The sequence below is a fragment of the Streptopelia decaocto genome, assembly GCF_964273445.1.
Source record: "Streptopelia decaocto genome assembly, chromosome: 5".
Classification (NCBI taxonomy): Eukaryota; Metazoa; Chordata; class Aves; order Columbiformes; family Columbidae; genus Streptopelia; species Streptopelia decaocto.
Window position 1 is genome coordinate 15,786,410 of NC_138659.1, and position 22,376 is coordinate 15,808,785.

Here is a 22,376-nt window from a genome sequence, read left to right on the forward strand (position 1 = left end):
GCTGCTCCCCAGGACAGGGCTGTGCGCCATGGGGGGCACAGCTTGTGACACCCCGCACCCCAAGGGGGCTGGGGTGCAGCCCATGACCCGCTGCAGCGTGAAGGTGACACAGCTCTGCGTTCATGAGCTCTGGGGCAGAAGATGGCATGGCTGAAGATGCGAGTGGGACATGTCACTGACCCCTATGGCCCCCTGGCTCCAAGCAGTGTTGTCCCCTTGGTGAGCAGCCAAACACCCTGGCACGGCAGCAGCAAAGCGGGGGCTGCCTCCGTTCCCCCCCATCCCTCCCACTGCACGCTGCCCCGCCGGCACTGGCCACCCCAACTGGCCCCCCTGCCACCTGCAGCTCTTCAGTCTTTCCATTTGGCAATCTCCAAGGTTTAGTGCTGAAGCTTTTACTGTTATTCCCATTCAAGGTTGCGGGCGTGTCTCAGCCCCTTCTTCGTGCTAAATAAAGGTGCTCCTGGGGTCAACCCTGGCAGCTTTCCCCTACAAAATATAGCATGTTCCTGGCCAAAGCTTTATAGCTCCCTGCTCAGTGCCTTCAGGCTGTCAGTGCAGCAAGGGGGTCACCAGGGCTTTAGATCCCTCTGGCCTCCAGCTGACCAAACACCCAGGAAAACCTGGGCTCAGAAAGACGAGGTGCAAAGCAGTGGCAGTGGGCAACATTTATTTGGCTGGGATCCTGCGAATCCCCTGGGGGATGCAGCCACTGTTGCCAACACTGGTGGGGGGGCAGAAAAAGCCTCCTACAAACTTTCTACAATAAATAGTTTAAAAGGTGTGTTTTGGCCTGGCGTGGGGAGCGCTGCTGTGCTGTGACAGTGGCCGGGCATGGCTGTAAAACCAAAGCACGTGACCAAGATGGGCTGGGTGCACCAGGGGGCTGCTCAGCTGCAGGATGCTCTGCCAGCACTCCTCATCACTGCTCTCTTAGCTTTTTTTTTTCCAACAAAGCAAGGCTTGCGCATTGATTGTCCATTTTCCCCACTGCATTTGATCCTGCTGGATGGTTTCTGGAGGCAGCTGAGCTCTGAGATGCTGCCAGGCACCAGCAGTGGGGGATGCAGTGGAGTTTGTGGGGCGCTCAGCTCTGCGGGGCTGCAGTTGGGAGGTGGATGCAGCTCTCCTCCATGAGGCTGCCCGAGCTGGGGAGACCTTCCCAAAGCTGCTGCTGCCAGGGAGTCTGGGGGGCATCAGTGATGCTTGTGCTCAGCCCGAGCCTGGAAACACAAACCCCAGTCCCACAAAGGGGATCACTGCTTGCAACTGGGAAAGTATTTATTTTTAGGTGGGACTTTATGGGGCAGCCTCTCCCCACCTCCACCGTTTGCGCTGCCTGGCCTTCACTGCACCTGAGCCCGCCCTGCTCCAAATTCGGGGTGGTCAGGCTGGGGTGTGCTCCAGGAACTCCTGGAGGGTGCTGGAGTGGCTCAGGCCTGGGTACTGCTGTGACCCATCCAAAACCCACTGAGGCCAGGGAGAGGCGTTTTGTTGACTCAACCAAGCTCTAGAAAAGCACTTAGTTTCTCTTTGCTGCACCTGCACATGATGGATCATACTGGAGGTGCCAGCAGGGATGCTGGGGCCCCATCGCAGCACGGCTGGTCAGCATGTGGCCCCCACCATTGCCCAGGGTTGTCTGAGCTGGTGCTCCTGACCATGCCAGGAGGAGCTGGGGAGCAAAGCAGGGTGTCAAGGCATGCACGGGTGTCGCAGGGGCTGAGCCGGCGTGTCCCCGGCCCCAGCTCATGCCTGGGAGAGGCGGATGGGGTAGGTGACCATGTTGAAGCTGTCCCAGGCGAAGAGCTGCCGCTCAGTGGGGTTGTAGTCCACCATGCTGAGGTAGCGGAAGCGGTTCTCGAAGGGGATGCTGAGGGCTCGGCTGGTGCTGGTGGCCGTGTCATAGGCAAAGTTGATGGTGGCGTTTGGCGCCGAGTAGCTGCTAACGGTGTAGAGGGTGCCACAGATGACAAAGGAGTTGGCCACCCCCCGCTTGCGGATCTTGGTCTCCCAGGTCCGCTGGATCTCCAGTGTCTCGGGGTTCAGCTTGGAGAGGACAATGGCCCCCCTGGCCTTCTCGGTGCTGTAGATCACCCAGAGCCCGGTCTCATCCACCGCCAGGTCGATATCAGTGTAGCCCCCCCAGGAGTAGGGGTACTGCCCGTGGTAGCCAGCGCCGGGGATCTCCCTCTCAGCGGTCACGGTCTCTCCCCGCAGGTCGTAGCGAGCCACAGCGCGGGAGCGGCGGGGCTGGAAGAAGAGCCCGCCGCGGTAGACGACGGCCCCGGTGCTCTCCAGGGGCTGTGGCAGGATGTGCACCTTGGTGGGGTAGCCCTGGGCCAGCTGCTCAGCCGCCTCGTACTGGAAGAGCTGACGGACCTCCGTGCCCACTGTGTCCACACGCCAGGTGGTCTCCCGCGTGAAGGGGGGCACGGGCTCGGGGTCCTTCATCCACACGCCGTACTTGCCGGCGATGGAGTCTGCCCGGCCGAAGACAACGGGCTCCCCTACCCACACCAGCTCACCACAGCCTGCTCAGGGACAGGAGGGGAGAGAGAAAGGGGCTATTGCTGGGCGGTAGCCCCCAGCGAGCCCCTCTGGGGCGCCAAGCAGTGTTTGTGAGCAGCGGAGCACAAGGCCATTCGTACCGGTGGCAGTACCCAAATCCTCGCTCCCCGGGCGGCCAAGCGCAGTCTCCTCCAGCAGCCGGGATGCGGGAATCTCTGTCCTCTCCGACTGCAACTCCTGGTAGGCGAGGGGCTGTGGGTCCCAGCGAGGGGCTGCGGCAAGGCCAGGCACAGGGTGAGCAGGGGATGAGCCAGTCCCCCTCACCGCCATGCCTGCCCTCCGGGGGCTCCGCGTTGGTCCATTGCCCCCCAAAACACCAATGAAGCCCTGTTCCGCTGCAGTGGGGCACATCTGTGACCCGCTGACAGGAACCCCACTCTTCAGCTGCTGATGCTGTTTCCTCCCCCAAGTGTGGGGTTTAATGTGCCTTGGGGAAATTCCTAATTCCCTTGGATTAGCACAGTCCCCTGTGTAACCCTTCTGCAGCAGGGCAGATGATGGGATGAAGAGGGCTCTGGCTGCTAGTCCCCATTTTGGGATGGCAAGGGGATTTGGTGCAATGGGCTGTGACCCCCCTGTAGGGCTGAGCCTCGCAGGGGGTGACGGTCCTGCCAGTGTCCAAAAGTGGGGGGCAGCGGTGGGTGTACTATAGGGGGACAGCAAAGGGATCTGACCAGTGCCCGGAGCCGCACGGGGGGGTCCCGGCCCCAGCACTTACCTTTGCCAGGGGCACGCAGGGTGTCCCGGCCGGGCCCCCCTCCGCCAGGGTGGCAGCGGGAGGCCCGCAGCCGGGCGATCTCCTGGGCGCTGCTCTCCAGCCGCCGCCCCAGCTCCTCGTTCTCCTGCTCCAGCCGCCCCTTCTCCTCCTCCAGCCGGGTTTTGGCCCGCAGCAGTTCGCTGTAGGCGGCCTCCAGGCGACCGGCCGGGACTCCCGGCTGGGGCTCCCGTGCCCCGCCCGCCTGCCCTCCCCGCGGCCCCGAGCCCCCCGCGCCCCGCTCCCGGCTCTCCAGCCGGCTCAGCCGGGCGGCGAGGGCGGCCAGCTCGGCCCGCAGCTCCGGCTCGCCACCGGCATCGGGGCAGGCAGCCTCCATGGGGCTGGCTACCGTGAAGGTGTAGGTGCAGCGCCCGGTGCTGTCATCGGCACGCCGGAGAAAAGCCGTCTCGGCCCGGCAGCCCAGCGCCAGCCCCCCGCAGAGCAGCAGCCAGGTCCCCAGCATCGCCCCTGCCCACGGCGCCTCCGCTCCGCCGCACGCCGGGCGCTGCCGCCCGCATTTATAAGGCGGGAGGACGGCGGGGAGAGGGTCGGGGCGGCGGGGGGAGGACGGACAAGCTGGAACCTTCCAGATGCCTGTGGCGGCGGCGGCTTTCGCCCAGCGGCAGCCGGCACACCCCCCGCGGGGCTCGGGCAGCCTGCGGCCGCCGCCAACGGCTTTGCTGCCGGGGCCGTGTGCCAGGGGCGATGCTTGGGGCCGAGCCGGCCGGGCCCCCCCGCTGCTGGCTGGGAAAGACGCGCGGGGCCGAGCCGGGAACGCCGCCAACCCCCGGGCCCCCGATCCAGCGTGTGCCCGGCCGGGACCGCCCCGAAACCCCGGTGCCCGGTCCGGGCGCGCAAACCCCGGACACGCCCCCGGGACAAGCCACACCCTCCCCCATCGGACCCGCCCCCTGCTACGCCCTCAGCCCCGCCCCGGAATCGATAGCTCGGCGCTCGGCGCGCTGGGCGGAGCGCCGAGGCAGTCGATGGGACAGCTGACTCGCCGCCGCCGCACCGGCCATTTCCCGCCGGCCCGGAGCGGAGACCGGTGAGCGGGTCGGGGAGGGGTCGTTGGGTGGGTCGCATTTGTCTGGGTATCGGCTCCGCTCCCGGGGAGCGGAGGGCTGGGCCGGCACGGCGAGGCCGGGCGAAAGCACAGGTGCCGGGCACCGGCTGCTCTTGCATCCCCCTCCCCGGGGCCATTGCATCACCCGGGGCCGCTTCGTCCTTCCGCCTTTCCCCCGCTCCTCCGGGCCCGCTGGGTTGGAAGCTCCTCGGCCCCGCGGAGCTTCGCCGGGCGCTGGTCTCCGTCCTCCCGGGCCCCGGCGGGGTGACCCGCTTGGGGTGACCCGCTTGGGGTGACCCGGTCGTTCCCTGCACCTCCCTCCAGGCATCTCCTCCTGTCCCGCAGTACGGACCATGCCTCCCAAATTCAAGCGGCACCTGAACGACGACGAGGTGACGGGCTCGGTGAAGAGCGAGCGGGTGAGTGCCGGGCCCGGCCCGTCCTGCCGGTGTCGGTAATGGTGCCGTATGGGGCTGTTACATGGGGGTGCTGGGGTGGACAGGTGGGTGTTAACACACCTTGGGGAGCTCCAGCTGCCTTTACTTTACCTTCAGGGTCTAGTGCTGCCGCAGCCATTGCCACGGGGCCCAGGAGCCCCGTATTGCAGCTGACAGTGACATATAGTTATTGAGGGGACTGTCTGTGCAGCAAATCCGACCCGTGTGTTTTAAACCAAACCCCGTTAGGAGATGCGGCTGCTTTGAGAACCTGTTTTGGTTCCTTTAGGCTGCATCCATGGCCCTGAGATCCCAGTGTGCTCCAGTCTCCTGCCTCTCCGTGGCTCTTCTCCCCACGTAGCTGACTGAGGGACTCTTGTGAAGTTACCTGGTGCTTTACAGCTCAATTTTTCTCCTGTCACCAAGGTCTCCTGACATTTCAGGCTTTGAAATACAGGCTAAAGTAGCGCAGTTCGTTGTTTTAGATGAAGGGGATTCAACCTGATGTGTTTGTCCTGGGGTCATGCTATGCTAAAACTGAGTTTAGGCTGTAGTCGAAAATGTTACTCCAGCTCACATTAGCTGTCAGTGAGATGAGGATCCTGTGTTGTCAAGAGAGGTTCGCTCATCCCTTGCGGGAGGCGACGGCTGAAACTATTGTGTGGTTCTCATGGGTTGCTTAAGTTGATTGAGCAAATGTGACAAGGATGGAAATGTAGGTAATCTTCAAAATAAGAGCACCATGCTTGCAGGTGAGAGCTCGGATTGATGCACAGAAGTAGGAGCTATTGGTACCATAAGGGCCATGCAGTGCGTTACCTGGCCCACACATTTAGAGTGCCAGTTCCCCCTCTTGATTATTTTTTACTCTAAGTAGATGTTACTGGGAGTCCTCAGCTTGACTGGAAAATTTGTGCTGCCCTGCTACAAGAAATGAACTCTAATAATGTCTTTACCTGAAACTTTCAGGCTTTTATAGGATTGTGGTGTTGCTCTTAAAAATCAGCCTTTGGATCATCTGATGGGGTGTAGTGGAACAGCAAGCCTGACTCAGGAGGAGGCTTTGGCATGAAGCAGAGGAGCTGTCAGACCACTTTGCTCTCCAACCTGGCCGTAGCCGTTGCCAGAGTTGGGGTTTGGAGGGGCTGATCCCTCCAGACGTGCTGTGCACGGAGCCCAGTGTGTTTCCTTGTAGTCATCCTTCTTACACCTGCTGCCATCAGATGACTGGAGAAACCATGTGTGAGGAGCAGATCTGCCTTCCCACATGGATGGGATACCCCAGGGTGGTTGTAGGTGACGCTGGCACTTCTTGAGGAGCTGCTGTTGACTGAGTGCGGCACTGGGGATCGTCTCTTGAGCAGAGAGGACCTTCCTTCCACTGCTGTCCTGCCCCAGGGCTCTGCCTGCTGCTTTCCAAAGCAGGGCTGATGTACTGGTTGCTTCTGCATCATCAGGAGCTGTACTGATCCCTAGAACTGGGGTCTGGATGTTTGCAGGCTACTGGCCATTGATGCAAATCCAGTTTGGCTCCATGGCAGAGGTGAGAGTTGTCCCAGGTCAGAGCTGCAGAGATGTGCATCAGTCTGTGCTGTACAGAGCTTGCAAACACTGCCGAGGTGATAACAGCAGCACTGAGGCATCCAGCTCAGCCCTTGGTCACAAGCAGAGACAAACAGCACAGCTCCAGACACTTAAAAAGTACTGCTGGTGCTCTCCAAAGGAGGGTTCACACATAACCTGCAGCTGGAGGATGCTGGCTGCATCGCAAGGTCTGGAAATGTGTGGGTGAAATGGTGGCTGCTTATTGACGGGGAGGTTTGTTTTTTTTCTGTGTTTGCAGAGGAACCTTTTGGAGGAAGATTCAGATGAAGAGGAAGACTTTTTCTTGTGAGTTTGTGAATGGCAGCTGTAGGGAACGTGATGTCTTAACTGCCTCCAGCTCTGAGGCAGGAGGTGTCAAACACCAAAACCTGCTCCCTGCCGCATAGGTGGGGACTTGGGAATCAAAACCTTTGATTCCTTTGGGATTGTCTCCTAGAGCCTCGGCATCAAGCGTGAATTAAGACTTAATAGGTGTGACCTTTATAAGACTCGGGTGTCCCACATGTCCTAAGACATGGGAGGGGTTGATGGGAGGTATGATAACAGTTTTCCAACCACATGGCATTGATTCTGTTTTGCATATCTTTTCAGTCTGGTTTAAAAACATGTTTTCCTTGTATTAATATCTTCCATCCTGATTACTCTCTTTTCTGCCTGCAGGAGAGGGCCTTCGGGACCAAGATTTGGACCCAGGAATGACAAGATCAGGCAGTAAGTTGTTGTTCCTCTGTGTCACACAGATAATATTTTATCCTGGCACTACAAGCCCCTGCTCTGTAGTTCTGAACATTAACATGGCTTGTGTTTGCTTTCTTCTAACTGATGTTTCTTACCCAACCTGTCCATAGCTAAGGGAAATCTTAAATTTTATTCAGACTATCAAGAAATTGTGCATTGACAGAGGCAAAGGGATAGGATTGTATCGCAGTAGCTTAGCGGAATTTCTAAAGCCCTCAGTGTGATGACCTGTTCTGTGCTTTTATGGGGCTCTTTTTTGAGCATTAAACCTGAATTTTAACCTTCACTAGCACCTTTTTTAATTGTTTTGTTTTTCTTTGTCTTGTGACTTCTCGATGTTTCAAGAAAGCAAGTGGTCAGGAGCACACCAGGACTGTGTTTTTTTGGGCAGTGTCTGGTCCTCTAGCCTCTTCTCCAGATAAAGTCCTGATGTAGATGACCTGGAGGTCAAAGCAGCTGGAAAACAGGAAACCATTACAGCTGGAGGAGGACTAGTGACTGTAACAGGGCAAGAAGGAAGGAGTGAACGCTCTGGATCCTTCTCCCACTGAGTCATTTCCTGGATGGTGCTTGCTCCAGTTTGCCCTGTTCTGTGAGGGGTGTGATGGTGGTACTTAGTGGAAAGTCAGGGGGATATTCCCAGATCCCTGGTTTGCATTGTGCTATTCCTTTGCTGATTGCCATGGAGCCAGAACAGAGATCTGTGTGGGGACTGATGGCCAGGCATTAATCAGACTGGGTCTTCTTGTGTACATCCTGAGTGTTCTTCTTCATCAGGGATTTTTTCGTGCCAGGAAGAAGCCAGTGCAGCACTGAGATGACTCATTGCCAATGTCAGTGTTAGGCAGCGCTTGCTGTGTGCCACTTGCCCCGTTACCTTGAGGGGTGAAGTGCACTTGAGTTACACAAGAAGCAGCAGGTTGGTCACTGCACCCTGAGTTTTCAGGGAGTCTCTGTTCCTGCCAGTGTGTGAGGATGCTGTTGGTGGAGGCACACTTCTCCTTACAGTAAACCAGTGTGGATAAAACCTGGAGTGAATGGGAAGGGGGAGAATTTTTTATTGAATTAGGTCCCACCTCGATAAAAAGGTGGAGAGGGGGCGATGTCTAACCCTTCATCCTGTGCTGGAGAGGAATTACAGAGCATCTTCTGCCGTCTCTGTGTGGTGGTGGAAAACAGGAGCTCTTTTCTTCCCACTGTCTTGGCCAGGCAGAAGGGAGCAAGGGCTTAGATAGCAGATAGCACTACAGCTGTGAAGGGGAAGAAAAATGAAAGAGGAATTCACCCAGGAGTTGGTGGGTTCATAGGTGTAATGTGACTAATGCCCAACACATGTGAGGCTTGCTCATGGCCAGAGATTGCTTATCTAGTGGACCTGGTATGGGAAATGTCCCTTGGGATGGCGAGTGGCTATGTCTATCTAGTCTCTAGAGCATCTATTATAAAATAGTATCTATTTTCTACGCTCATCAATGTTGATTGCTTTGCTTAATAAGCACTTACGGTATGCAGTTGTTATTTCTTGTCATGGAGCTTATTATTAAGTTTCTCATCAGACCAGCCCTGGTGTTTGGCAGATTGATGCCTGGTCTACTAATGATGCAGTTTGCTCTGGTTTCAACAGTAGAGGAAAAGGTGGGTTGGGTTGCTGCTGTAACACTGGAAGGAAAAGACATTTTAAGGAGGAATTTGAGTATTTGGAGAGCTGAGGCAATGAGGCTCAGCACACTGCTGTGGTGCCCCAGGACACAGGTCTCAGTCCCTGTGATTCCCCCATCGCGCTGCTGGATGTGACCAGCATCCCCAGCCCCAGGGGCTCTGTATGGCTGCAAGCCCCAAATTATGTCCTAAGGAGGGGCATGATTTGGGAAATGGTTTGAAGGCAAGAACGGACAGCAGCTTCCCAGGGTCTGGCTGTTCCTCGCAGGTGGCTCGTTGTGCAGCGAACCCCCTCTGTAGTCCAGGCTTTCGTTTGAAGGCAGTACCAAGACCATATCATCAGGGATTGTTGTTTGGTGTAATCTTTTCAAGGACTGAAAGGCTTCAGGGAGGCCTGGGCTGCTGTCTCCCTTGCAGACACGATGAAGCAGCACCTTAAAAGCAGGGATTTGTGGTGGAATTCAGCACTGACACCCTGTTGTTGAGTGCAGCAGAGCTGTCTGCTGGGCAGCTCCTCTGCAGAGCCGTGCTCGGGGAGCGCTGCGCTGGCCTCCTGCCTCTGCACCATCTGTCCGGCTTGGCTCTCCCTCCTGTTCCTTCTTCCCTGGGTTACTGCCACAACGAGGGGTGTTTGGGTGTAATTTTCACCAAAATACACAGTGCTATTAATATCACTGGGGTGGAAAATACAAGTGTGTCATGCTGGCTGTAAACAGCCGGATTGGAGACAAGCAGCAGCCTTGAGCAGCACGTCCCATGGTGCGTGCGGGGGCTGTTTACGGTGTCTGAAGAATGCGGCGCTGTTGTGAGCACAACACCGTGACCAGCCCAGGGAGGTTTTCAGTAGCTAACCCAGTGTGGCCAAAATGAACTCTGGATCCTGCAAAGCACAGGAAAAGGCGTCTAAACCAAGCAAAGTGCTCTTGGGTCTCTTGTTGTTGTTTTGATAGTGTGTGCTTGCTGTCCTCGTTAAAAGCATCATATTTGTAGAAATTAGTAAGCAAGGAGGGTCATGGGAGACATATTTCATGCTTTTGTCTTGCTGCTTTTCCTGGCAGGTGTTTATTCTACTGTCTCTTGGAAATCTGGCAGGAGTGAAGCACATGAAATGTATGTGTCAAAAGCCAATAGCTCCCTAACAGAAAATGTGCTTCGTATTAGAAGATTCATTCTCTCTTGCCAAATAAAACAAGAAAATATTTTCTTCTTGATGTGACTTGAGTTTCCAAGCTCGGGCATGCCAAACTAGTGGGAATTGTTGAATTTGTTCTGAAACTGCAGGGCTAAGGCATAGGCTGGGCGTCTCACAGCCCCTTCCTGGAGAGGCATCTCTTGCAGCAGTGATGGGTGGGAGAGAGCAAAGGCAAGGGCTGGCTTAAGGTCTGGTTAAGGCACTGTGTGGAGATCAAAAGTTTCATTCCCTGGTGTGGCCTCTTCCTTCCTGTTTTGTTTTAGTTTTTTGTTTTTTTTCCTAGGGTTCTTTCTTTACATCAGATACCAAAAAGTATGCTCAAATGTGTCTGCATTCCACGGGAGTTAAACACCTCAACGCTTCGAGAGTTTAAGCCTTGATTTCTCTGTGCCTCCATTCTCGGTCCTTGAAATGTTTTGCTCTCTTTGGGGGATAGCTAACAGCGTGCCCAGGCAGCAGAGGCACACAGTGTTTTGCCAGCAGCTCCAGTGAAAAGAGGCGCAGTGCTGAAATGCAGCTTGGGCACTGGGGGTCTGTACTCCATAGGTCTTCCCCAAATGCTGGTACGCATCAGAGCAGCTTGAATTTATGTACCTGCCTGCTTTGCCTCGAGTACTTTGGGGTGCCCCAGGACTGCAGCAGCATCTCTCCAGGCTCTGAGCTGTACTGGTGGGGTTACAGGTGGTGGTGTGTTGCACATTCCTAGATGTGCTGTAACCTTGCATGCTCCTGCTTGTTAGTTGTACAAAGATGACTGGGTTACAAATCTATTGTGGGAGGAAATATCTTTATTTTGAAGCCAGTAAATGATTTTAGAAACATTTACATTCTGCAAATGTAGTCTTCTGCCTGTGAAACTGCTGTTTAAGGCCTTAGAGTTTTTGCCAAATTGGCTCATCTGGGATAGCAGATGTTTCTGCTTTTCCTGTCTTGCCCCAAGCTATAGGAGCGTTGCTGGTGGCTCTGAGCTGGGACTTGTCCCTTGTGTAAGGAAGCCTCCTCGCATCCTTACCTGCCACCAATGTGGAAGGCAGGAGCTGCCACCACATGGTGTAGGTGGGTTTGGAAAGATGCTGCTCCCACGAACTCAGCGATGCAGCGCTGGGAAGGCAGGTTCCTTTTTTGTGGTATCCTAAATAAAGCAAGGGGTTTTTTGTGTGTGCTGCTGGAGTCCAGCATGTGCCATACAAGGGCTGTTGAGTCAGAAATTGTGGTTGCCTGGCTGCTCCAGCTCTGGAAGCTGCAGTGCAGTTGTGCTGCAGAGCCTGATCTGAAATGCTAAGATGGGAAGCCCCTTCACATTCAAAGATCTGTAGCTCTTTCCAGAATGTTTGGGTTTTTTTGAGGAAAAAAAAGCCTTTAAATTATTTTTCTTGCCTGTTTTTGGATCAATAAATGTGAGCAGGGCACGGGCGTTGCCATTGCAACCACTATTGCTTGTTGCAGCTCCTCCTCCTGTGTGTCTCGGTGGTGTCCGCTCAATAAGCGGCACGTAGCTGGTAGGGAAACAGGGAAATAAGTCAATGTGAACCTATGTCTCTTAATTAATTAATTAGAGGCATGGTGGTTAGGATGGGGCCCTGTTCCTGGTTCTGCAGTGCCCCATTGACTGGCCTTGGGCAAGTTGCTTGGGGTCTCTCTTGTCCCCAGCCTCCCAGGCCATGGTGGAGGACGGAGCTCCTTGTCATACCAGGTGCTCTGAGCTGAGGTGCTGGGTGAAGACTCTACAGAGTGGTGGAGCTGGGTCTGGTGCTGCTGTAAAAACTCTTGATTTGGCAAATAATGTCTTTGATAATCTGCATCTGTGAGGTGGCAGTGGGGAAGAAAAGGTTCTCCATGGCTCCAAAGAGGAAGATGTGACTGAGTAACTTGGGGAGCAGGAGTGTGTGGGTGCTAAGCAGGCACAAATGATGAGGTGGTGGCACTCCTGCTTCCTTTGGGGATACCAGTGGTACACAGTTAATGGGAGGTGTGTGTTTCTGATAAGGTGGAGCGCTGCTGTAGTGGCCTATTTGTGCTGCCTGTTTGGCACACACTGGATGTGTTTTGTTATGTTTAATGTGCTTAAATGTTTCTAATCAGTGCAATTTAAATCGACAAACCTTAGGCTTAGGCAGAGCAAGTGGCCTGGAGCTATTTCTGTTTTGTTGTCCCATTTGTAGAGTCACCTCCAAGACATTGCTGTTGCCATTTACTTTCTGGGAACGGTATGTCTCAAACAATGTATTGTCTCCCTAGGGCCCCAAGAAATTTCTTATTTCTATCTCCAGGAAAATACAAGTGTATTAGCTTCAAAATACAAACCAGAATGTAGCAGTATTTTTCCACCAGGAGAAGTCTTCTCTCTTACCAATGTGGCTTTTTTATGGAGTGAATAAATGCATTTATAATAACCCTGCGGGAGTGATTTAGGCTACTGTTCACTGAAGCAACTACCCACAGAGTTGCATAACCTATGTGAAGATGGATTTATAATAACTTGGTTTGGTTCATATCAGCCATTACTTTACTGTCCTCTTGATGCCCCTGGCAGAGTGAGTTTCATTTAGCAGCTCAGTTCCCAGAGGGGGAGCACACCTTGCTTTGATTTCACCTAAAGTTCTTTAGCAAAGGTGCAGTGCAAGGTTCTATGAAATCTGGAGCGATAAGGTGTGTGGGTGGGTTGGTTTTGTTTGTTTGTTTGGTTTTGTTTTTTTCCCTTTGTGAGCTCTTCTGCAGCAGAGGTGCCCACCAACAGCAAGTAGTGCCTTTTCTTACTGTATTTGTGTATTAAAGGTGTTACAGAGGGTGCCCCACTTCTGCTGACTTCCCAGTGCTCTCTTTTTGCCCCTTGCCTTCCCTCACCCTTTCTGGAACTGCCAGGGACCCACCCCAGGCCATATTGTGCCTCTGGCTTTTTCAGCATCCCATCAACCTCCCTCCACCATTGTCTACTTTGATTTTTGTCAGTGAGTTCCGATATCCCGCAAGCCGGGGAGACTGAGCGAGGGCTGGTGCTCGCTTCTGCTCCTCATGCTGCCTTTGCTCTGCTCTAGTGTGCAAAACCAGGTGGATGAAGTCATCGATGTTATGCAGGAGAACATCACGAAGGTGATTGAAAGAGGCGAGCGGCTGGATGACCTGCAGGATAAATCAGGTGTGATGCTAAATGCAGCTCTGCTGGCCTTTCCCCCCACATCTCTTCCCTGTTGCTGGGCCAGGTTACCTGGTTTCAGTTCAGAAAGTGCCTAACGACAGACCTGGGTTTGTAATTCTGTGATGGTTCCCAGCCTTGAGCTGCAGATCTGACTTTCTGCTGACATTTTCCTCTCTCCACCTTTGCCTTCTGCTGCTCTGCACAGAGGCGTTAGTTTGGAGGTGTTTGGGTGCTGTGATCTAGCTGTTCATTCAAGTAAAGGTGGATCAGTTTGTCTCCCAGCCACCCTGAGCACGTCAGCTGTCTGCTGGCTTGCGGAGCAAATTCCTGTCCTCAGAGGACAGCCAGCACAAAGGGGGCTCAGTGGGACTCGGCAGGTCTGTGTGTGCTCTAGTGAAGGGTGCCACATTGGCATCTGCTGTGGCTTTGGTGAATCATGCTGTGGTTGGGTATTTTCCCCTAATACTGAGTTTATTGGGTAGAACTCTGTGGAGTTAGTGGAATGAGTGGATGCCCTGACTGTGTGTGTGCCGCTGAATCGCCTCTTTCTTTCAACAGAAAGTTTATCAGACAACGCAACAGCTTTTAGCAACAGAGCCAAGCAGCTTCGGAGACAGATGTGGTGGCGAGGCTGCAAGGTGAGAAGGAGCAGGCAGGGGTGGGTTTGTGGAAGGGTGTTAACTGCCCTCTTCTGCAAAGGGATGTGGAGAAGCTCTGCTTTCTAGCTGAAAAGATGCTGGAAGGCAAAGGCCTCCTTTCGGGTAGAAGCAGCCACACATGGCACCCCATGTAACACTCCTCTGTGCTCCCCTTGCAGATGAAGGCGATCATAGCACTGGTGGTGGTCATTCTTCTGCTCGTGATCATCGGTGAGTAGCTTCAGGTCACCCCAGCCATGTCTGCCATTGAAATATTTGTGGCCCTTCTCACTGTCAGTGACACCCTGATGCTGCTATCCCTGGGGGAGAGCACTGAGCCTCTCCATCGGGTGCTCTGCCCCACTCTGCCTTATGTGGTCATAAATGGTGCCTGTAGAACACTTTGTGCTGCTCTTCTGCCAGGTTTAAATGCAGGGGAGCAGGCTCAAACCAAATCCTACTGACTGTGGCCAAAGAAAGGCAACGTGGCCCTGCCCCAACAACGTTGTACCAGTCCAGGGTTGGCACCGACTGATCCCAAGGCTGGTGGGAGTAGATACAAGAGTTTCAGACTGGAGCAATGTCTCCCAAAGGCCTCTCCACATACATGAGCCACCTTGCAATGGGTTTGGTCCCTGCAAATGCTCCTCCCCAAAGCTGCCAGGCTGCTTAGTTTTCAGCAAGTAGTGTGTTTCTTCCAGGCAAAAAAAGTAATTCATCCCTCTGCCTGAAGACTGATGGGCTCCAGGGATCCAAGCAGCCCAGCATGGCAGTGGAACGCTTCCGTCCCTCTGGGTCCAGAGGGTTTTCCTCCCACCGACCCTGGCTGGGGGCAGCTCTGTAGTGGTTCCCATTAATTCATCAAAACCCTTGCAGCCTGTTGTCCTGCTGACACACAGCCTGCAGCGGGAGAGGCAGAGCTGGCAGCAGGGTGGGAGCGTTGGAGAGAGGGAGAGACTAATGGAAAATCCCATCTGGTTTAATTTTGGGAAGCTGGAAGGAGATGAAGGTGGCAGGAAATGTTGTCTAGCGTGTGTACAGGCAACAGATTGCATTAGCTTGAGCTTGGAAACACACTTTCCCTCACAGCTGCTTGGTGTTTGTCACTGCAGAAATGGGGGGGCAGAGATGGGTGCTGCACGCAAAGGTGCACAGCTGAGAGCTTGTTTCTTTGTGTTTTCCAGTACCCCTAGTCCTGAAGTACCATACCTGAGGGGCAGCTGGAGGCTTCGGTGGAGCTGGCTCTGGGATAACCAAACTGCTGTGTAATTTAAGTGAGATATCTGTATATAGCTTTGAAGTTTGTTTTTCCTCCAAGGAGTGAGGAGGCGGTGGCAGCAAGTAGCCAGTTCTAACACAGTGTTTTAAGAACTGCCAAATGACCCTTTTTTTTGGTCAAGTACCTGTTCCTGCTGTCAGACTTTTTTTATAACAGAAGATTCAGTTCTCAAACCGCCTGTTTTGTGAAATTCTAGGTCTCTGGTTTGGAGCTGACTACTTGCCACTACAGTTTATCTGTATATATGGTTGAGTTGTAATATTAATAATAATATTGTCTGAGCAGTTCCCCACTGCCTGTTGTGGAAGGCAGAGGGGATTCAGTCCTTTCATCAGAGCAAAGGAGGGGAAAAAGAAAATAAAAAATGTGGGGAGGGGAGAAATAATGAAGTTTTACAATCCAGAAGACTTTCTGGTCCTGCCATGGGAATGCACAAGCTCGGTGTTTTCAGTATTGCTGCTTAAAGCTGTGACTAAAGACATTCCAGTAAACCTATTTTTGACCATACATATGGATTTCCTGCAAGTCTTCATAGTGTTCTGGGGGACACTCACAGCTCTCTGCTGCTGGGATTCTTTAGGAAAGGGCTGTTTCAGTGTTTTCTTAATATAAAGCAAGAAGTGTGTGTGAAGCCCAGCTATTAGCCCAACGACATAAAAGACACAGCAGGAGGATGGCAGCTCTCCTGAAACTGGCCCACGGTGAACAAGCCCATTTCACATTCAGAGCCCTTCACCTCAATGTGGTGGTTGTGGTCCTGAGCACCAGCCTGTTTTGTGTCCCTGTGATCCCATGGGGTGCGTGTTGTTCCCAGACAGGCCTTTTGTTTTTGGGATCCTCGTTCCTTCCAGCCCTGAGCCTGGGACTTTAGCTGAGCTGAGATCAGGCTCTCCTGGTTCTCTTTTTGCTGTTTTGTTTTGTTTGTTTGTTTTCTGATGAGAAGAGTATTGTCCTGCTTAGTGTGTGTCTGAAGTAATGTTGGAGAGGGGAAATGGTGCTCCAGAGAATTCCCAGCACCAGGTCCCAGCTTCCTCTTCTGAACCTGCCCACAGGACCTCGTATATAATTTCCACCTGAGCAGCGATGCTGCTTCATGCAGAGAAGGGGATTAAAAGTGAGCACAGCAGGCTGGAGGGTCAGATGTGATTACAAGCCGCACTTGCCCAGCTGGAGTACAAATAGGGCTTTTCGCCTCCGTGGGCCCTGGTCTCTCCAGGTGGGAACCAGAATGCCAAGCTGGGTTTTTCCTTGTGAAGCGTAGCCTGGTTTTGAGATCATGCACCCAGTGAAAGGGGCAAAAATCATCCTGCCTATGCCTTTGGCTACTCTCCACCTGCCAGGGAACAAGAAGGTGGATGAAGAGGAACCGTGTCCATCTTCAGGAGGGCTGCAGGTCTCGCTGAGCTATTGGCTACTTTTCCCTGCCAGCTGTGAAGTGAGTTAATGGTGCTGTGAGCCTGTGTGAGGGCTGTGCTGTGCCTGCTGTGGCCTGCCTGCTAGGCCAGGCTTTACTTCTGCTGCTAGAGAGTCCTGCTGGTACCTCTGGCTTTCTCTCCCAGCCCCATCTTGCCTTTGCTGCTGCCACCCACAGGACCTGGGTGCCGAAGCAGCACATCAGAACTTCTGCTGGCACTAGATCTAAGCAAGACAAGTCTGCAGTTGCTTGCTCCAGGCAGAGCCTGGCTTTAAAGCTGAATGCCAGGGTTGTCCTGAGCACCTCCAGGGACCAGCTCTGGTTGTGAGAGGCACCAGCAATCAACAGTCCTGGTCAGTAGCTTCACAGTAACAGAAGTTATTGAGCAAGTTTTATAGTTTTATGTTTGTTTTTAAAAGGCTGCAAAGACTGTCATGGTGTCTGGTCTCAGGTACATTATAGAGCAGTCATCCTTATATTCCTTTGAGATGCCATGGTCTTTATATTATAGCCTATGCCATCCCACTCTGGGCTGGTGGCAGGGAGAACTGTAGTGAGTGGAAGGGGTTGTTGTTTCCAGCAGTGTCTGCGTGCTTTGGGATTGGTTTTCACTCAGGAGACATTATGAAGGAGATTTCTACAACAAAAACAATTCCTTCACCCAAGCGTGGAGTCTGTTTAATCCATTCACTCCTTGTGCAGAAGACAGACCTCTTCATTAGCTGCTGTTTTCCACATGATCACTTTTTTACAGGGAACAGTGTGTTTTGGCCAGAGCTGTGCATTCCTGCTTCAGGGCTGGTTCCTCCCAGGCTGGACCCCAGGGTCCCTATGCCTGAGGACACAGGAGCTGCAGGGATGGATGGCTGCAGCTCTTATGCAGGTGGGGAGAAGCCTCTCCCGGCTCTGGGAGCCAGCCAGACTGGAGGGGAAGTTCTTCCCCCTGGGGACTCCCCTTGCAAAACAGGAGCTTCTGGAGATGCTGGGTGTGAGGAGGAGGCCTGGGTACTGCAGCAGGCATGCTCCCAGGACCCTGGTGCTCTGCGGGGCACTGCTTCCCCCATCACACTCTGCCTGGGGACCACTGAGCTTCACCCACCCATCCCTCTAGGGCTCCACACTGGGAGCAGGGCCCATCTCTTGCCTCCCGAGTCCAGCTCTCACCACCAATGTTTTTGCTGCAGCTGCCAGCTGGTCCTGCATCTACCTACAGTGAGATGAAACTCCATCTCTCTCACACAGGAAATCTGGTGTCAGAAGTACAAAGACGTGCCAGGTGGCAGGAGCACAGCTCGCTGCCCGGTTTCCCCAACTACACGTGGTTCTACTTCAGGGAAAACAGGGACAGGGATCCTCCGGCCGCGGCAGCCAGGCGCTGGGGAAGTAAACAAGGAGGCGACCGCCCCCGCCCGCTGCGGGCCGGGCCTCAGCCAGCAGAGACCAGCGGCCGTGGGGCGGTGCAGAGCGAGCGCGGGGGCGGCCTGTGGCGAGGGACGGGGCCCGGCGGGGTGGGCGCGGCCCCCATGCCGACCCGCCGCTCCCGGGAGACCGCCCGGGGCGGCTCCGCGACCGGCCAGCGCCCTCCCCCGGGGGACCGGAAGTTCCTCTGTCTCTCTGTCTCTCTCGGGCATCGGCGGAAGCCTTCCCCATTGGCTGGGCGTCGCCGGGCGCGGTGCCGTTGGCAGCGGTGATTGGCTCCTCGGCGCGCAGGCGCCACGCGGGGCGAGGATGGCGGCGCCGGTGCGGCGGAGCGTGGTGTTCGTGACGGGCAATGCCAAGAAGCTGGAGGAGGTGGGGGCGCGGTTGCCTGGCAACGCGCGGCGGCGGCCCGTCCTGGCGGAGCCGGGGCCGGGGCCTGACGGGCGGGTTTCCCTCCTTTTTCCCTTCCTTCTCCCTTCCTTCTCCCTCCGCAGGTCACTCAGATCCTCGGGGACTCCTCTCCCTACACGCTGGTGGCCAAGAAAATTGACCGTAAGTTGCCGGCGGGGCCTGGGGGGACGCGGCGGCTCGGCCTAGCTGTCTCTTCAGTACCGGCGTTGTGTCTCTAGTGCCGGAGTACCAGGGGGAGCCGGACGAGATCTCCGTGCAGAAGTGCCGCGAAGCCGCCCGGCAGGTCACTCGCTTCGTCCTTCCCCTTTCCCGGCGGTGGGAGCGGGGTGGGGGTGGGGGGTGGGGACCGCGGCCCCGCGGGGGCGGGAGGCAGCCAGGAGTGCTGGGGCAACGAACCTGTCCCGAGGGAAGCCAGGTATGTGTCCGGACCTGGCCTGGCTGCACTCCTGTCACCAGGCTCTGCTGGTGAATTCTCGCTGGTGCCTGCTCACGCAGTCCCACTGCTGCTTCTCCAGCCCCACGTGTCCCCTGAGCAGCAGGAGGACGTGACAGCTCCTTCATCCCCAGTGGATGTGGGACATGGAGTTTTTTGTCAGCTGGAGCTTCTGATGGATCCCCTTCCAGAGCTGTCTCTGGGATGGATATCTTAAAAGAAGGAAGCGAGGACTGGGACTTAAGGAAAATGCAGGCATGCCTGTAGGACACAGGCTTGCCCTCTCCTTGTCCCACTATTCCTGCTCCCCAAGAGGGCAGAGGATGTTCAGCTCTGCTCAGTTTTTTTCATGAAAAATCTTGCCTACCATGCTTCAGCCACCCCAGCCTGGCTTTGGTTGTGTCTGTCTGGTATGTGGATTGCCTCTGAGGTGGCTGGTGGATTTTTGTGATGTTTCAGTAATCATGGAAACACAACAATAGAATCGAGCAAGAAAATGGGGTTGGAGGCAGTACATTCCTCAAGGTCTGCTGTTTTCATCTCTTGGGCTTCTGCTGTAGGTTCGGGGACCTGTTATAGTAGAGGATACCTGCTTGTGCTTCAATGCCCTGGGGGGGCTTCCAGGACCATACATGTAAGTAGGAGGGCACTTGCTTCACCTTCTGTGTTCTAGAGTTAGTAGGGCAGGCTGGCAGGGTGTGTTTCACAGGGGATTCTCCACGCCTCAGGAACAATAGGGTCAAGGAGGTGATTACTGGTTTGTGTCCCGCACTCTGGGGCTGGACTTGAACTTGAGCTCTGCTGTAAGTCACAGTGCAGCATGAGAGAGACAGACCTGAATTGTTGACTCTGGCTCCTGATCTATGGTGCCTGTTCTTGCAGCCTGGGAACCTGGCCTCACAGCGGGATCTGCACAGTAAAGGCACCATGTGTTTCTGTGGGACTCTGGGATGAATGTCTTGTGGGTTCTCATAGGGACTGCCTTAATTCAGCAGATAACAAGATTATTACATTGCAGTGTAATTCCTCTAATAAAATACTGCCTTAACTCTTGGAATTAACTTTTAGTATGATTAATTATTCCAAGTTCTTCTAAGGAGAGACATAAAGGCTTTATGATGAAGTTGGCACTAGAACTGGGTATGAGATGGGAACAAGTTGAGTTGAGAAATGTATTTCTCCATGTAAATGCTCATGAGTGAGAACTGGATTATTTACGTAGACCCCAGTGCTGTAGTAAATTAAATACCCCACTGGTGTTTTCACTGTGTCCCATTCAGTTTAAGTCCATCATTATTTGTAAATAGTCCAGAATGAGATGATTTGGCAGCACATTTAAAAGGGATTCAGAGGGCTATGAAAACGTAGGCAATAGTGTCTCAAGGATGCCTGTATTTCTGGAGAAATAATAGCAAAAATTAATCTTTTCTCTCTTCTTCCTCTTCAGAAAATGGTTTCTGGAAAAACTCAAACCGGAAGGTACTGCCTCCCATGTTACTGCTCTGCATGTAGCTCGGTCCTTTCCAAACAAAATGCATCCCTGCCCGTGCTGGGTTCTGCTGAGCATGCTTGCCCGCCACACTGCCCATTTCATAGCTGGTTGCTTTCCTGTCTGTCCAGCTCTGTCCCTCTGCATTCTCTCCTTCAGCCTGTTCTGTGCCCTTCTTCTTGGGATGTTATTTCCCTCAGTAGCTCCAGCATCATCCCTGGATTCCCATACTCCTGTCTCTGCAGGCTGATGGCAGGACTTACAGGAACTTCTTGTCTGTCATCAGTGTGGCCTGGAAGACCTTCTGCTTCCTTTGGCATCGGTGCAAGCCTCTCTGCACTAACGCTTACCTCCCCGGTGTGCCATGACTGCCTTTGATCCCACGGTTAAGTGTGACTGCAAATCTGGCGTTAGCATTGGGAACATGAGTGTTAATTGTGCTAATTCATAGCAGGCTTTAGTCCTCTCTGGCACCATGCACTCGTTTAGTTTTGCTCCCAAATTAATAGTGGGGCCCTGCAGTTCACGCTGTGTTAGATGCATCAGTCGTACAAGGGACTGGGCCAAGAGCACCCTTGTGCCTGAGCTTTGTCACCTCTTGTAGTTCTTCCTCTGCCCTGTGGATGGGAACACAGAATGCTCCCTCTGTTTGTCTCTAGGTGGATGTGTTGTGCTCTGAGGGAAAGGCACTAACGCTGGGATCCTTTCTGTTTCACTCAGGCCTGTACAAGCTGCTGGCTGGGTTTGAAGACAAATCTGCCTATGCTCTCTGTACCTTCGCATTCAGTACTGGAGACCCAGAGGAACCTGTGAAGCTCTTCAAAGGCCAAACTCATGTAGGTGTTGTGCCTGGGGAAGGGAAGATGCTGAGGGAGAGGGCTGGAACGTGAATTTTGTAAAAGTGCTGGCTCTGTTGAGGACAACTTTAGTGGCCCCTCAGTCACTGAATGCCCTCAGAGATTCTCTGTGCTGGGAACAAGCTGAGGGAGAACACAGGTGGTGGGTGCTGCAGCCTTTTCACCCAGCTGTACTCGCCGAACCCTCCATGTTACCTTGCGCTCTTCAGCCCCCTAGTCTCCCTCTGGCAGGGTTGTATTTGTTAACTGGGGGGGGGAGAGTAAAAGGGCTGTCACAGTAGGGCAGCATGATGGAGCACTGACTTTGGGGCTGCTAATTTTGTTTATGTCCTGGAATTGAGGACACCACCAGGTACCAAGACTTTGGTGACCACTGTGTGAGCTGTGGCTGCGTGTAGCTCTTCAGTCTGTGTTTGAAATGCAGCTGCGAGGGAATTGCTGCAAAACCACAGCTTATGGGCCTGTTCTTTCTCGTGGCAGGGGCTGATAGTGGAGCCCAGAGGCCCCCGAGATTTTGGCTGGGATCCCTGCTTTCAGCCTGACGGCTACAACCAGACGTAAGTGGTGTTTTACCTGCAGCTCTAAGGCAAGCCAGGGTCAGGGTTGTGTGGAGGGGAACCTGCTTACAAGGAAGAGTGACAGGAAGAAAACTCCCTCCTGGATCTGATCATGGTGGGGTACAGGGAACCCCCGGATCAGGATGTGGGTTGTTGTCACTACAGACACCCCGTTACAACTGAGCAGAGCAGGATCTCTGGGTGACTGGGGGAGCGCATGCTGTCCCGTCTCTGCTGCTGACACTTGTGGTTTCTCTCCCCTCCAGCTACGCCGAGCTGCCCAAGGCAGTGAAGAACTCCATCTCGCACCGTTACAGAGCACTGAGCGAGCTCTCCGCCTTCTTTCGTCAGAGCAACTGCACAGAGCCCAGGCCCGCTCCCAGCTAACCCCCCGGCAGCACCCTGCCATGTCCCGGTCACGTTCCAGCGCAGGGGAGCTCTGCTCTGCTGCGGGTTGCCATTAAAGCTGCTCCTTTCAAAGCCACTGGTATTTTATCGCTCTTTTCGTTGCTCCAGAAGCACTGCACAGCCCGGCAGGGCTGGAGTATTTAGGCTGCGCGTTTGTGCTTTATGGGGGGGCTTGCAGGGGCCGCTGTGTCTGGGAGGGCTCCGGCCCTGCCCGGGCATTTCCTGCCGCCTTTGCTGCCTGGGGAAACGGCAGAGACCGCGGCACCAGCTTCCCGGGAGCTGTGGCGGCACTTCTGCGCGGAGCGGCTAGCCA

At 54.4% G+C, this 22,376-nt stretch overlaps 3 protein-coding genes across 8 annotated transcripts; 2 read left to right on the forward strand and 1 right to left on the reverse strand.

Annotated features, from left to right (window-relative positions):
- Positions 1 to 425: 425 nt before the first annotated feature.
- On the reverse strand, positions 426 to 3,996 carry MYOC (myocilin). The gene is made up of 3 exons (XM_082053060.1): positions 3,290 to 3,996; positions 2,652 to 2,783; positions 426 to 2,534 (listed from the first exon to the last, which is right to left on the reverse strand). Exons 1-3 carry the CDS (start codon positions 3,786 to 3,788, stop codon positions 1,750 to 1,752), a joined length of 1,416 nt encoding a protein of 471 aa, XP_081909186.1. The 5' UTR covers positions 3,789 to 3,996; the 3' UTR covers positions 426 to 1,749.
- Positions 3,997 to 4,266: 270 nt separating this feature from the next.
- Positions 4,267 to 15,582, forward strand: VAMP4 (vesicle associated membrane protein 4). 4 transcript variants are annotated; one of them, XM_082053332.1, is made up of 8 exons: positions 4,267 to 4,373; positions 4,737 to 4,810; positions 6,672 to 6,718; positions 7,094 to 7,144; positions 13,058 to 13,158; positions 13,717 to 13,796; positions 13,976 to 14,027; positions 14,981 to 15,582. In XM_082053332.1, the coding sequence occupies exons 2-8, from the start codon at positions 4,745 to 4,747 to the stop codon at positions 15,007 to 15,009; spliced, it is 426 nt and encodes a 141-aa protein (XP_081909458.1). In that variant the 5' UTR covers positions 4,267 to 4,373; positions 4,737 to 4,744; the 3' UTR covers positions 15,010 to 15,582. The 4 variants fall into 4 exon arrangements, with proteins under 4 accessions (XP_081909458.1, XP_081909460.1, XP_081909457.1 ...); XM_082053331.1 differs by having other exon boundaries at positions 4,281 to 4,373; positions 4,716 to 4,810; XM_082053334.1 differs by lacking the exons at positions 6,672 to 6,718; positions 13,058 to 13,158 and having other exon boundaries at positions 4,273 to 4,373.
- Positions 15,583 to 17,820: 2,238 nt separating this feature from the next.
- ITPA (inosine triphosphatase) lies at positions 17,821 to 22,133 on the forward strand. 3 transcript variants are annotated; one of them, XM_082053091.1, is made up of 8 exons: positions 17,821 to 18,280; positions 18,403 to 18,460; positions 18,538 to 18,602; positions 19,313 to 19,386; positions 20,200 to 20,231; positions 20,962 to 21,077; positions 21,579 to 21,655; positions 21,922 to 22,133. In XM_082053091.1, exons 1-8 carry the CDS (start codon positions 18,218 to 18,220, stop codon positions 22,040 to 22,042), a joined length of 606 nt encoding a protein of 201 aa, XP_081909217.1. In that variant the 5' UTR covers positions 17,821 to 18,217; the 3' UTR covers positions 22,043 to 22,133. The 3 variants fall into 3 exon arrangements, with proteins under 3 accessions (XP_081909217.1, XP_081909216.1, XP_081909215.1); XM_082053090.1 differs by having other exon boundaries at positions 18,197 to 18,280; positions 18,518 to 18,602; positions 20,200 to 20,260; XM_082053089.1 differs by having other exon boundaries at positions 18,203 to 18,246; positions 18,518 to 18,602; positions 20,200 to 20,260.
- The last annotated feature ends 243 nt before the right edge of the window (positions 22,134 to 22,376 follow it).